General features: G+C 34.4%; 1 protein-coding gene across 1 annotated transcript in view; it reads right to left on the bottom strand.

The window, feature by feature from the left end:
• STRN (striatin) overlaps window positions 1–16,594 on the bottom strand; it is a 102,730-nt gene that overhangs the window by 60,282 nt on the left and 25,854 nt on the right. Inside the window, exon 2 of the mRNA XM_052648730.1 lies at window positions 2,287–2,390. Within this exon, the coding sequence (XP_052504690.1) occupies window positions 2,287–2,390 (104 nt within the window). The remainder of the gene's footprint in view (window positions 1–2,286; window positions 2,391–16,594) is intronic.

Consider the following 16,594-nt stretch of genomic DNA (forward strand, 5'->3'; position numbering starts at 1 on the left):
CACCCCACTCCAGTTAGGCTGCTGTCTATGGGGTCGCACAGAGTAGGACACGACTGAAGCGACTTAGCAGCAGCAGCAGCAGACTAGACCCTGGACCAGAAAAAAAAAATACTAGAAAGATTATTACCAGCACATTTGGTAGGAAAAAATGCTATAAAGATCATCACTGGATCGCTTCTGGGCCTTCTGACTAAGATCAAGTGCAGTAAGATCATCATTGGAACATATGAATACGGGCTATATTACATAACAGAACTATGTTAACATTAAATTTCCTTAATAATGAACTGTAGTTATTTAAGGGAAAGTCCTTGTTCTTAGAAGATACTCTCTTAAGTATTTAGTCTGCAAACAAGTAGCAAATAACTCTGCGGGAGGGGCGGGAGAGGGGGAAGACCATGAGTATACAGAGAGAACATGATCCAAGTAAATACAGCAAAATGTCAACTGGTGAAATCTGGGTAAAGAGTATATAGTTTGTTCAACTTCGATTAGTTTGAGATTATTTTAAAATGAAATGTTTTTTAAAAACTTCCAATGTAAGACAGGAGTTTGAACTCCTTAGTTAGGCTCTTCATGATCGGGCTTTTGCCCACCTCTACCATTACAGCCCCTACCTTCCATACACAGTAATCACAAATTTGTAAACATACCATACTGCTTTGTCCCATGTCAAACATACCATCTCCACGTCCTAAACCTCGGCAAACAGCTTATTTTTTATGATGCTGTTCCTGTCTCACCTCCTCTAATTACGCCCTCCTTTCTACTTCCACAGGCTGCAGATCCAAATAACCACTCCCTTCTTTGTACCCTGGGTACCACTGTACCCTGTGCTGACTTCTTCCCATAGCATCTCACTTACTACACTGCACTTTTGTGATTTATGACTCTGCTTCCTGCTACTCTAAGCCGTGAAGGACAAGAACTGTGACTTGCTTGTTTCCAATTCCAGCACAGTACTTAAATTGGATGGATAGATTAATGAATATGTTATTGAGAAGGGAAACACACACACACACGCACACATACACACCATAGCCATGTCCTTGGTTAGTTTAGTATTTGTATATTTTAATTTTTCTGACTTATAAGATCGTATAATGTACTGGCAGAGTACAGGCTTCAGAAGCAGACAAACCAGAGGGATCCAAATCATAGCTCTACTGTAACTCTGCAACTCTAAGTTATTTAGTTTTTTAGTCTCAAGGTCTAATACACAGTAGTTAATAAATAGTTATTATTACTGTTCTTATGCTCTCTTTGATTATGCCTATCATTTAGATTGCTTAAAATCTCAGATATTCCCAAATTACACACTTTTAAAAGTGTTCTCCCCCCCACCTTCCCAAAACAGCTTTCAATCAACCTCTCAAGGAATGAAAAGAACCACCAATTTTTCACTAAGAGGCAATCTGTTTTCAGTCTCTTGTGCCATTTAAAATCCCACATGAAGGTAAACACAACTAATAAAGCTTTATAGCTCTTGATATTCATAAATATCATCTGCTAAATGTTATTTTATGGTAGTTTTTCAAACAAGCCATTCATCAATTTCAAAAAAAATGAAAAGGCCATGTGATCACAAACAAAGCAAAATACAGAATTTTGATATCACCTTTCAAGTACTCAATAATCTAAAACAAAGAACTGTCTCATGTTGCTGACAAAAATTCTAAAGACCATCTGCTAAAGCAAATACTTAATTCATATGAAAACTTCCAAAATTCTCATCCATGACCTATTGTCCTTTACCTGCAAGCCAAGTTTAGTTCTTGAGTATTTTAGACACTTAGCAGAACAGAAAGGTAAGATTCACTTCTGGAGAGATATGAATAGGTGATAGCAAAGGCTAAAAATATCAAAAAGAAAGATTCTCAACATAGTCTGCCAGAGCAGGTCTTTTCCATGGAAAATACATCAAACTGAATAATACCAGATGATAGGAAAAGGGATTAAGTATTATAGAAATTTCCTTTACAATTCAAAAACTACTTTAATTCTATAAAGAATTGGATATTGACATTCAGGAAGTATACACATTTCTTCAGAAAGGACAGAGTAGGGAGAAAAGTTGTTAAAATTTTTAAAACCATATACATCAGTTTTTGGTCATTATTACTAAACATTCATTACCAAATTAACATATAGCAACCATTTTAAAATGTTTATTACAAATACTAGTTCCTAAATTCAAACAGAACACATTAAAATTTGAACCTGTTTTAGGAGTAACAGAAAAATTATTCCAGTAAGAGAACACTACCTTCCATTTTACTGAATTACCTTTCCTGTTTAAGAGCATATTCCAGCATTTTGATTCTTCTCACAAGATCCTTCTTTAAGTTTTCTTGACCTTTCCTTTCCCCCTGAAGAAAGGCAATCTGGGCCTGAGTAAGGAAAAGAAAGACAAAATGCAGTTTAGATGAAATAAACTTTTAAAAACTCAGTTGAAGAACCTTTGGAAGATAAAAATATTAAATATAAAAACATTTCTTTTTACATATCTGTCACAAAGTAAACAGAAAGGCACTGACTGCAAGGGGTGGAATGCTTAACTTTTTTTCTTTAAAGGACATCTATATGCATTTTACTTCAGACTACAGATGTTAAGACAACCAACACAAGTGCAGACATATGCAAAATACAGTACAGTCTGCTCAAGAGTTTGTCTTCTAAGGCACTGAGGGGAGTTCTCCTTTATAAAAAATGAAGACGGAGAACTACCACAACTTGTACTATTCTGCTTTTAGGTATCTATCCGAAGAAAATAAAAACACCAATTCAAAACACTAATAAGCATCCCCATGTTCACTGCAGCATTATTTATAACAAATAGCCAAGATATGGAAACTAAGTGTCCATTGACAGATGGCTACTGAAGATATGTATACGTACGTATATGTATGTATGTATAGGTATAACACACACAACTGAATACTACTCAGCCATAAAAAAATAAAATCCTGTCATATGCAATAATATAGATGAACCGCAAGGATATTATGCTAAGCAAAGTAAGTCAGGTAGAGAAAGACAAAAGCTGTATGATTTCACTCACATGTGGAATCTTACAAAAAATAAAGATGAACAAACAAAACAAAAGCAAATACATAAATACAAAGAAGAGATCTGTGGTTACCAGAAGCGAAAAGGGTTGGGGACAGGCAACATGAGTATAACAGGTCAACTGTATGGTGATGGATGGTAACTGGACTTGTGGCAGTGATCATTTTGCAGCATTTACAGATACTGAACTATAATGCTGTACACCTGAAACTTACACAATTTATTTTCAGAGTGAAGATGAGGCAAGTGGGTAAAGCAAAATCATGAGTTCTTATAATAAGCCTTGTAAAGTAAGAGTTCTCAGAGCTTCACCATCTACTTAAATTTTATGATGGATTCCTTGTCTCCAGAGACTTTATCCTGGACATCTACAAATAAGGAATAACTGCCTTTTCTCAATCCCCACCTTTAACCCCACCCCATTTAGATTCGATATGCGGGGGTAAAGAAACTGAAAGGTGGGAAAAGGAAAATCAGAGCCAGTGGCCCTCCCTAGTTTCCTGGCCCCTCCCAAGTATCACTAAAGAAAGAAAGAAAAACAAAAACAAAAACCCTACATTTTAACACAAATAAATTGTAATACCCTCATCTTCAGTCAGACAAAAGGGGATAGGAAAGAACAGTAGTTCAGAATAACTAAAAAATATATTTAGAACTGAAATAATACCTTCTACTTAAGGAATTAAAAACTGTGTTGCAAATACTAACCTGTTAAGGTAACTCATAACACCACTAGCAGTGTGGCAGGAGATCTATATACTTAAAGGCCCTCAAAGACAGCTATCAGTTTCACTATTCTCACATTCTTTCCCCTCTCATTTCTATTATATTAACTCAGATAATGTTATTTATATATCCACAGTGCTTTCCATTTAAGTAAGCAAGAAATTACATTTAATGATGGACCTTACAATATCCCTAAGAAATTGTGGATGATCCAACTAAAGGTTTGGTGAATGACCATCAAACTTCTTAGTTTAAACGACACCCATTTCTCTTTTTTCAGTACCATAATAAACATAAAATCCAACTCACTGAGTTTCTTATAACCTTGAGAATGTAGGTACTGTCATGTTTTTGTTGTCATTTGAACAAACTCTTAAAATTTACATTGCAGTTACTAGAAGGATTATTTTTATCCTATTGAAATATGTAAAAATAGGCTAAAGATGATTCAATTGTATACAAAGAGGAAAATGTATCAAATATCTGTAATATCTATACTAAACAATCATAAAACTTTTTGAAACTATTTGTTCTACAATGAGATTATTTTATATAAGCAGAGTAATAATACATGCATTAAAGTGGCAAAAATGAATGTCCTTCAAAAGGATATGACAGTCCAACTTATTTGGTCAAACAGTGCTTTGGCCTAGAAGACAGTCTTCAAAGTGGCTTTAATAAAAAAATAATAATAATTTAACCAGTATAATCTAATAACCAAAATAATTTTTTAAAATTACCAATTTCTTCCTTTCTATCCCATTTGACTAGTTCTGTATTTCTGGCACCATTCTGTATTTCTGTCCTGGGTGATTCTGACACTGCAGCCTCTAATACTCAAAATCTTTACTGTGACTCATTCCCCAGCCCACCAACTACTTCTTATATTTCCAGGACACTTGCTTCCCCATCCTCCTATCAATTCACATACTGGACTAATTAAATATTTAATACTAAAAGACTCAGAATTATTGAAAAGAAAGATTACAAAGAAGATGGAGGTGCCTGGAAAAGGCAAAACAAACAAGAATAATGGGAATACCTGTGATAGTTCCTAGTGATCAAAGAATATCTCTGTGACATTTCTGTCACAGATGCAAAACCTGAAATCAATCATATGGAAACATCAAGCAAACTCAAGTTGAGGGGCATTTTATGTTAACATTCTTATAATCTTCAAAAGCGTCAGGTCATAAAAGTCAAAGGAAAACTATTTCAGATTAAAGGAGATTAGAAAGACCTGAAAACCAAATGTAATACATGATTCTGTTCTAGATCTGGCTATAAAAGGACATTATTGGGAAAACTGTCAAAATATGAATGGGATCTGAGGATCAAATGGTAGTAATACATCAGTGTTAATTTCTACATTTTGATGGCTATGTGTGGTAGTTACACAGGATAGTACTTGTCTACAGAAAACAAACACTGAAGTATTTGGTGGATGGCAATAGGTCATCAGGTTGCCTGGCACCTTGCCCTCAAATGGTTCAGAAAAAAAACTTATTTGTACTGCCCTTCCAACTTTTCTGTCAACAGGAGATTTTTTGTTTTTGAAAGAAACACTATGCCAACTTCCTTAATATGATAAGACACAATTAAATTCAAAAGCCAGTACCAAGTGTAATAGAGAAACCTAAGAAGTAATGACCATCAGGAACAAAACAAGGATGTCCATTTCTTACCACAAATATTGAACATTGTTCTGGTGGTGGCCACTGTCATTAGTCCAGAAAGAAATAAGGTTTGGAAAAAAAGAAAATTAATTTAAAAAGATGCATGCACCCCAATGTTCATAACAACACTGCTCACAACAGTCAAGACACGGAAAGAATTCAGTGCCCATCAACAAATAAATGGATAAAGAAGATGTGGTGTGTATATATACATATATCTACAGACAGAGCAGTATTCCATATATGATACACTGGAATACTACCTTGCCATAGAATGACACTCTGCCATTTGCAGTAATAGGGATGAACCTGGAAAACACTATGCTTAGGAAAATAAGTCAGAGAATGACAAGTACTGTATGATATCACTTGTACGTGAAATTTAAAAAATAATACAAACGAATGTATATGCAAAACAGAAACAGACTCACAGATATAGAAAACAAACTTGTGGTTACCAAAGGGGAGAGAGAGGTAAGTGGGGAGGGACAAATTAGGAGAATGGGATTAACAAACTATGTATAAAATAGATAAATAAGACTATATTGTATAGTATAGGAATTACAGTCATTATCTTTTAATAACGTAAATGGAGTAAAATCTATAAAGATGCTGAACCACTATGTTGTACATCTAAATAGAATACTGTAAATCAATTATACTTCAATTAATAAAAAATAAGTTTACAAATTAAAAAAGGAAATAAAATCATATTATTTGCAAATGATCTGACTGGATATCTGGAAAATCCAAGAAAAAAATAGACTATATATTATTATAAAAATATGGGAATTTCAGTAATAACTACATATAAAAATAATAAATTGAAACCCATGGGCTTCTATAAAAACAACCAGTTAGATGATATAATGAATGTAAACAATTACATTTATAATAACAAAGTGATAAGATTAGAATAAACCTTACAAGAAAAAAAAAGAGGTATAGAAAGATTAAACGCTACTGAAGAGCGTAAAAAAATGACTTGAACAAATCAGAAGCAAAATGGTGTTCTTAAACAAGAAGCCTCTGTATTACAATTTTATTTTTCCCTAAATTAATTTTATAAAATTATGCAAGCCCAATCAAAATACAAATACAATGTTTTTAAAAACATCACACATGATGAGCCTAAAGTACATATGGAAAAATAAATAAGCAAGAATAAAAAAAATCCCAAAGCTCTGAAATATTTTAAAACATATCATCATTTACAGTCACTTATAAAGTGGTAATGATGCACAAAAACACATACCTATGGTACAAACAATCCAAAAACAAACCCAAATACATACAGGAATTTAATATAAATTAAAGGTAACACTGCACATCATTACGGAAAATGTAATTATTCAATAAATGTTGATGGCAGCCATCTGGAAATTATTTCTCGTATCAAAACAAATTGCCAAAAGGATCAAAAACTTAAAGGAACCCAAAAGTATTAAAAGAAAAGGCAGAGTTTGTTCTAATAATCTCATGGAATGTCTTTTTGAAAATAAGACAAAACCCAAACTCATAAGAAACTAATAAATTTCACCTCAAAGACAAAATTTATATATGGTAATTTAAAAGCTGCTAAAAAACTATAACAAATAAGACCATTTCTTTTTGACAAAATGTCAAAACAAAATCAGAGAAGTAGTAATGCCACATATCACAAGAGTTTGTTTTTCCTTATATATAAAGAGCACCTACAAATTAATAAGAAAAAGATCAAGAACAGGAAAAAACACAAAGAACATGTTGATAGAAAGGAAATACAAAAGCTCAAAAATATTAAAAAGATGTCCACTCTCACAAGAGAAATGCCAATTAAAATTATAATCACATTTCTCCTTTTCATCAGCTTAATAAAGCTCAATAATTAGGTAATATGTTGGGAAAAATGCAACTGTATGTTGACTGCGACAGTGTTAAATCAGTTTCACCACTACTGTGGACAATCTGAACAAGTAGATAAGGTATGAATATAGCTTTTAAGTGCTACAAATAAAGTATTTGTAGTACAAGTAAAACTAACAGTAATGGCACATATTTTTCAAAAGAAGATTTTGGAATTATCTGCAAGGAAAATAAATATCTAAAAATTCCATAAGCTTTTTATACTGTGTACCTAAAAACAGGCCTCTAATTTCCTAACCGTTAGAAACAACAAGAAACCAACAGTAACTAGGTATTTTACAACTTAAGTCTATGTGATAAACAGGAAACTTGTTTTTATTATTTTCAATTCTAATTTGTCAAAAGGATACATATAAGGAATATAAATCTGCTATACCTAAGCAGGTTTACCTGCACACATGAGAGTATCTAATAACTAAATTATTTTAAATAGTTTTTGAGACTTTTTAAACTATCTTGTACTCTAAAATTCTACAGGGTTAAAATTTAAAACTGAAATCACTGAAAAGTATATTCAAAAAGAAATGTACACAACATATTAGTTTGGGTTGGCTATTTTTCAATTGTTTTTCTGTCATACGCTATGGGAAAGAAAGAACATTCACTTTTACAAAAATCTAAAGTGCCAAGACAACTGATACAAGTTTCTGTCAACAGAGCACAAACTCACAAACAACAAGAGAAATACATGAAAAGTAGAAGTTAATAAAATAGTTTACTTGAGCGAAAGAAGCGCACACAGTGAAGTTTCAACAATCTGCTCTATACTGACATCTTAATGTCTTCTATAAATTATACCTATTTCCTCTGAGACGCTTTGGACTACATTATTCTCGTGCATCTAGGCTGTTAGTTGTTTTTCTCTAGGCATACAATCATCATCTCTAGCTGGCCCTCTCTCCTAGAAACAGTGTCATCACTTGGCAGCATCTAACTTCAGCATCAGAATCACCTAGAGGACGTGTTGAAACACACATTGCTTGGGCTGGCCCCTTCCTCATTTCTGATTCAACAGGTCTGGAGTGGGGCCTGAGAACATGCATTGTTATTAAGTATCACACATTACCAGGTGATGCTGCTATTCTGGGACAATACTTGGAGAACCACTGACCTACACCATCTGTGACATAGTTAGAAGGCCAAAAATAAAGCAAATAGGCTGCTAAAGAGCAAGTAACTGAGCTGTCCCAGAACCCCAGCTCTTTACAGAGAATGATCAAGTCTTATAAATGTCCTCAGGCTGACAAACAGGTACACACTAGCTTTTTGATTCTCTTCCAAATTCCTTGTGTATGACTGTATTTCTAGCAGTCTCCTTACAAGAAAATAAAATCAACCATTTTCATTCAGTTTAATAACATTTGTGGGGAATACCTACCACCCATCACAGTTCAAACTGCCATAAATGAGAATATAGGAAAGACAAATAAACCAAGCTGCTACTCATAGTGCACTTTCAATTCAGTTTGGGTACAATACCAGTGCACACATATATAAACAAACAAATATATATATACTATACACACACATATTCCATATATATTCATAAGATGAAACACTGGAGGCTACTAACAACTGGGGATTTGACTCAAATATTCACATTTATTCATTTGACAATATTAACTGAGCATTTATTATTGTTGTTGTTGTTCAGTTGCTAAGGCATCTCTGGCTCTTTGTGACCCCATAAACTGCAGCACACCAGGCTTCCATGTCCTTCACTATCTCCTGGAGTTTGCTCAGACTCATGTGCATTTAGTCAGTGATGCTATCTAACCATTTTCATTTGTACCAGGACAGTTACTGGCACTAGGGCTACGGTAGTGACAAAACAAGTAAAACCGAGCTCACAGTTCAGTGGCTGAAACATGTATGCTGAATAGCGTATGTTGTATGCAACTAGAATCAGAACCTCTCACAAGCAAAAGCAGCAAATATAAAAAATAAACACAAATAAAATACAGTGAGATGCCTATTAATTCTGGAGTCAAGTACAAAACTGATGTATAACTCAAAAACTGTATTTTAATCTGGTATTAACTCTACAGCTAGCTTTATCTTTTAACAAATTGTGAGTTCCTTAAAATTTTCCTCATAAAGTTTCTGTGCCATTATTTTTATTTACCTAACATTTCAAGAAAAATGGGGTGGATTTTTTGTTTTTCACCACTCTGCTAAACACAGTATGTAGCTAATCTCATTTAACTGGGACTATCACACAATTAAAATATTTTCTTTTATCATTAAATTTTTTAAGTGTTTATGATTTATCTCATTTCCAACCAAATTATAATCCCCTTGAAGACAGACACCCCCACTCATGCATTCAACAATTATTCACTTAATGCCTTCTATGTGCCTCCCACTTGACTTGTATTAGGATGTAAAGGCAGGATCTCTGCATTCTACTAAATTATAACTCTACTGAGTACAGTACCTACTAAACAAATAGAAAAAACTGTTCTGTCCCAAGGGATCTTAGTTATTCAATGTTATCTGATTAAAAAGATAAAATTTTAGTCATAGTAAATGATAAAGATAATAATAAACTAGAAGTATAAAAAATTACTCTAAGCCACAAATTGTTTTCCACATAGCTTTGAAAAAATTTTCAATTCTTAGTTCTTTCAAGTACCACACTGTCACTATGAAATGTGAACTGCAACTTCTATCATTAAAACAAAAGGTTTTGATATTAATATATGAAAATTATAAACATTAAATATTCAGGCAAAAGCAAAATGACCGAGGCAGACAGAAAATATAATAGAATCAATTTCTTAAAAAAACTTAGGATGCCAAATCCCTTGAATGAACACGTTTAAGCCTTTCTCTCGTCTTTCACATGCAGGCAAAATCTTCCTGTTTACTTATATTACTGTTTTACCTCTGAAAAGAATATAAGCAACCAGTTGTCCAAGATAGTTTTTTATCTTTTACTGTCTTCTGATAGTAAAAATAAGCTATCATTATTCTAGTAATAACAGAACCCAAGTTTATGGATTGGATTGCTTTTTTCCCCTCACCACAACAATAAATTATATATAATCTTTTTTTATAATGACAAATAGCACATAATTGCAAGAAAATTATGTGAGAATAAAGAAGAAATTCACAATCATGAAACACATATTTGGTGAAACATTAATAGTCACTAAGTGATTGACCTAGCAATTTGGCCTAACTATTAACAGAACCATCCCATAAATAATTAATATTACACACACAGATAAAATGCTTATACATATTGAATAGGACTTAGAAAACTATGCATTTGTGAGTGATTAATAAGCAATTTTCCAATATGCTGATGAAACCAGCATAAACAGATAACTATAAAAAATATATTTGAGAAAGTCTGGTGTCCTCTATTACCAGTTTTTACAGACTCATTGCTACCTTAACTCTTTTTCATACAGTCTTCCTTTATCTATTGCTTATCAAGTTTATTAACCTCCATGTCTGCTGATTCAAATTTAATTCCAGAAGATAATGCTGAATATCTATTAAATTTAATCTATTTTGTTCTTGCAGGAAACATTTAAACTAAAAAAATACTTCATTTTTCTAAAATAAAAAGAAAACAGCAAAATTTTTTTATTTTCTAAGTATACCAGAGCTGTTGCTGTCTTTTTTAAAATAATGTAAGTATCACACAGGAACACATTCCTTTTCTGTAGCCACTTAGGGACCTCCTGGTGCTTTTGTAGATCAAATACCTAACACATCATACCGCATACCTTATCCCTGATAAGCGAAGGAGAGGCAATGATAATATTCAGCTTTTCCACTATGGCTTACAAAGCACTTTCACGTACCTATCTTAGTATTATGTATCTTATTATAGTTCTTCACAGGTTTAATATGATCCAGGAATCAAAGATTCCAAAAAAAGCATTCAATATCTAGTGTTTCTAAAGTTCATTTGTCACTTAATAATGGCAAATCATTTGACCTAAGTTTTCATTTCCTCATTAGTAAAAATGCTGATAATATCCCCAAACTCAGGATGTTACTGTACAGTTTAAACTACGTAATGTTTACGAAAGGGTCTAGCACATTTTGGTAGCTTTCAAAGGGCCTATTTATTTCCTACCAAAACCAAGTCAAAAAAAGAGAGTAAAAAAGCAGTAAAGATGATTCAAGATGATCCCACCACCAATATCATTAATATAGTAATTTAAAAAAAAAACTGCTTGGACAAATGTGTATTTGAACTATTCAAGAAGAAAAAAAGAAATAATTAAAGGAAAGGAAAAAGTACTGGTTTTTCCCCCAAAGGGAATGATGTGTACCTAGAACACCCAAGGAAACTAGAAAAATTAAAAAATCACAGATGAATTTAGCTAAGTGGCAGTATATAAAATAAATCCATAAAACCAGCAGCACTCCATTATTTCCTTTTACAAATAAAGGGCAACAAATAGTTACCCTCCAAAGTAACAAAAATAAAATCAAAAGATAGTTCACCAGGCTTTTCCATATGAAGTTTTCTAGATGGACTCAAGCCTTTGCTTCCTTTGCTCCAATCCAAGCTCACCAGAAATAATTTTTTGAATACTAATTTGATTCCCCAGATTCTCTATAGCAGTGCCTGGATAGAGGTTATAAGTCTTCTGGTCACGAGAAGGGCAATAACCACTGAAATTTAAAACAGAATTTCATCTCTTGTGTACTTAGTTGCTGCTGCTGCTAAGTCGCTTCAGTCGTGTCCGACTCTGTGCTACCCCATAGACAGCAGCCCACCAGGCTCCCCCATCCCTGGGATTCTCTAGGCAAGAGTACTGGAGTGGGGTGCCATTGCCTTTCCAACGCATGAAAGTGAAAAGTGAAAGTGAAGTCGCTCAGTCATGTCTGACTCTTCGCAACCCCATGGACTGCAGCCTACCAGGCTCCTCCGTCCATGGGATTTTCCAGGCAAGAGTACTGGAGTGGGGTGCCATTGCCTTCTCCTAGTTACTTCTCTTAGTTACTAGGTCTCAATTTCCCAAGAATCTGAAGCACTTAGGATGCAATAATAAACGGTCTGAACTGTATAGAGCAGAAGACCAAACGTTGAGATAACGGGTAACCTTCTCCCATGCGCAGCCTGTCCATGTTGCTCTAGGGCATCTCCCTTTCATGTAACACTATGTATTAACAGTACACACTGAAAAGATAGTAACAGTAACAAATGAATAATATACAATGTATTCACTTAAATAAGGATAAATATATACTTACAGAAAAAAATATATATTTACAGAAAACTGTAAAACACTCAAGAACAGAGCTGTCCTCCTGGACTTTCTGAAGAGATGGAAATTTCTATCTCTGTCTGTCTGATACAATGAGACTCCAGAAAGATTAATAAATAAAAGCACTGCTCATGTTCCTGATTGGAGAAACAATTTAAGATAGCACTCATATCTAAGTAAATGTACAGATTTAAAGACACAGTAAAGTATTAAAAATCCCCTTGGGATAATTCACAGAACTTGATAGACATATGGCAAAATTCTTAGGAATGTGAAAATATGAATAATAAAGGAAATTAGAAGGTAAAAACCTCCATATACTTCAGCATAGTCATGAGGCAAACACACACTAAATTTTAGAACATAAGACAGAAAGAATAGCTCCTTTCCAAGGAGAATTAAATAATTTTTTTAAAGATATAAACCCACAAGATCAAAGAGAATATAAAGAGGCCACAGGCATCAAGGGGTGATAGAAAACAGATGAAGAAAGGGTACTTACTTAGCAGCTCAGAAACCTAAGTACCTACAGAGGGAGTTCAATGACAAGCTAGTAGATTTCCCCCAAAATACCTTGAACAGTTCCGAAATTAAGAGGTATGAGATACACAGATGAACAGGTGTGTTACAGGGCTTAAAAAAGGTGGAAGTTAAAAGTATATGAAATGCAGTCAAACCTATTGGAGTCCATCCCTACTCCATGCAAGAAAGCAACTATTTCTAGCCCACCACTGCAAGATACTAGACATTTAGTCTCTGAAGAAATGTAAACACAGAGGTCTTGACTCAGAATACGAGGTATAGGAGAGGGCAAGAATGGGGCAGTGACCAAAAAAAACCAAGATGACTAAGTGAAAGCTTTAAAGGTAAAACCTATAATCTACTTCCTACCCAGGTTCCTTCTACCTCTGCAGTTAGGCTCTCTATTCAAGGCAGGTAATTAGACTGCCATTTGCTAAAAAACAGAATACAACTCAGAGGAAAAAAGAAATTACTGTCATTTAAGTATGGCATTCAGGGGTCTTTCAACAACAATAAAAAAGCCATTTCACCTGAATCAGATTATCCTTCAGTGAAGGCCTGATCATACTGTACTGAAAGCTCCATGTAAGATTCCTAGTCTAGAAACAGAGGACTTCCCACCCATTTATGAGGGCTACATTCTTAAAAATGGTCCATCCTGACATTTAAAAAAAGTCTCTATCCAATAAAATATAGAGACAAAAACATAAGGATTAAAAGGAACACAAAGAAAACAAAACAATATAGACACAAAACAAGTTTTCAAAAGATCTCCAATGGTCTCAGAGAAATAACAGCTAACACTGACTGGGTACTTCAGTTTATAGGTAATTATTGTACTTAATTTTCGTAGACTCCCATGAAGTGTTATTATTATCCCTGTTTAACCGATAGAGAACAATACGACATATGGAGGTTAGTTTGTCCAGGGTTAATAAGCATAAACAGGATTCAGATCTGGTTCCAGAGCTAAAGTGAAGTGAAGTGAAGTGAAGTCACTCAGTCGTGTCCGACTCTTTGCGACCCCATGGACTGTAACCTATCAGGCTCCTCTGTCCATGGGATTTTCCAGGCAGTAGCACTGGAGTGGATTGCCATTTCCTTCTCCAGTGGATCTTCCCGACCCGGGGATCGAACCCAGGTCTCCTGCATTGTAGGCAGACACTTTACCGTCTGAGCCACCAGGGAAGCCAGAGCTAAACTTCTTAACAAATATACAATGCTTTGCTGAAGCAAGAGATGATATTGCCTCCACAAAATAACAGGATGCTATCAAAATGTTTAGAGATCAGAACTTTTTTTTTTTTGCAGTTAAGACTATTTTATTTGTGTAGTAAATTATATTTGGCCTCTAGTTAGATTTTTTGATAAATATTTTGGGGTTAGATGGATGAAAATTAGTAATCCTCAGTACCGCTATCTCATTGTATGGGCCCCAATCTTATCTAATAGATTACTTGAACAGTTTGGTTTTCTCCTTCCAGCTTTATTCAGATAAAATTGACACTGAGCACCGTATAAGTTTAAGGTGTGTGGCATAATGATTTGACTTATATACATCACAAAATGATTTCACAGTAAGTCTAGTGAATATCTATCATCTCCTACAGATATAAAATTAAAGAAGGAAATATTTTCCTTATAATGAGAACTCTTAAGATTTGCTCTCTTTTACATAACATATAACCATATAAATTATATTTAACATGTTGTACATTACATCCCTAGTGCTCATTTATCTTATAACTGGAAGTACCTTTTGGAAAACAAAACTCTTTGAAATGGAAAAGATGAAAGTCAAAATAGGAAAATAAAATATCAAGAGATACAGTGAAGGATTCTCTCACAAAACAAAAAAGGCAAAGAAATGGAAAACAGATAGACAAGGATAAGAAAGTAAAAAGATCAATCAAAAGGCCTAACACTCTAATAAAGAGAGAAACTAGAGAAAAGTCAGAAAAGGATATCAAGCAAATCATTCAAAAAAATTTTTTTTCTAGAAGTGAAGGACAGAAACAATCCTACCACCAACACAATGAATGCAAATTCACCACTTACACCTAAACCTATCATAAAACTTCAGACAACCAGGGATAATCTTCCAAGACAAAAAAAATAGGACAAATAGATAAGAATCAGAATAATATTGAGGCTACAATGAAATGAAACAATATATTCACATTCTTTCCAACCATCAGTCAATCATCTTCAGACATGTAAATTTTCTAAACAGTTCCTTCCCACATATCCTTCCTCAAGAGACTAACGATACCATTAAAATGAAAGGATAAACTAAAAAGACGAAAAAGACTACAGAAAACAGAGGAGTTCTAACAATGGAGGGAAGCAATGAGTTCCAGGATAAGAGTTGATTTACAGGCCCCTCAAGAGCAATAGCCCACATTAGAGCAAGACAGGAAACTCCAGGAATAAGGTCAAGAGTTTTGTTGTTGTTTTTTTTTTTAAAGGTGGGGACAGGAGGCTCCCCTGGTGGCTCAATGATAAAGAATCCAACTGTCAGTGCAGGAGACCAGGTTCGATCCTTGGTCTGGGAAGATCCCACACGCTGCAGGACAACTAAGCCCATGTCCACAACACAACTACTGAGCCTGTGCTCTAGAGCCTGAGAGCCACAACTACTGAGCCCACAGATCGCATCTGCTGAAGCCCGAGCACTCCAGAGCGTGGGCTCTGCAACGAGAAGGCGTGACGATGAGAAGCCTGTGCACCGCAACCAGAGAGTAGCTCCTGCTCCCCGTAGCTAGAGAAAAGCCTGTGCAGCAACGAAGACTCAGCCCAACCAAGAAACAAGTACTAAGAACGGGGGAAGTGGGCCAGAGAAATTATCTGGTAAGTGTGATCACATGTAAATTTGTCTCTAAAAGCTACTGAAGTATGTGAATAGAGCAACACTCAAAGAAAATTAAACCATGGGGGAAAACGAGTTAATCATTAACTCTAAGGAAGCCAAAAACCTTCATAGGAAAAGAAAAAATCACAGTACACAATCTGGCTGTTCAGAAGTAGATATTACATGTACATTCACATAATATAAACATTAACTATAAATACTGTGACATGCTGAAGAAAGTCGGTGAAACTGGAGTGGATAAGTGAAAGGGGATGATATAGCTAAGTTTTAATTTACTATACATGAAGTCTATAGATATTATTTAAAACAGATAAAGAGGGAGTAGTTTAAGAACGTTGTCTTAAAACATGAATAAATAACAAAAAGAATAGTTAAAGAGTTTTTTAAGATGGTTGATTCTGCAGAGTTATACTTGGAGGGAGAGAATGCTGTATCAGGGAACCTGGTTTTCCCATTAGTACTACAGACAGTCCCTGACTTATGAGGGTTCAGCTTTACAATGGTAGGAAAGCAATATTCTTTTAGCAGAAACCGTACTTCACATTTTGAATTCTGATCTTTCCCCAGGCTAGCAATACTCTCATGAT

The sequence above is a fragment of the Budorcas taxicolor genome, chromosome 11 (genome assembly GCF_023091745.1).
Source record: "Budorcas taxicolor isolate Tak-1 chromosome 11, Takin1.1, whole genome shotgun sequence".
NCBI lineage: Eukaryota > Metazoa > Chordata > Mammalia > Artiodactyla > Bovidae > Budorcas > Budorcas taxicolor.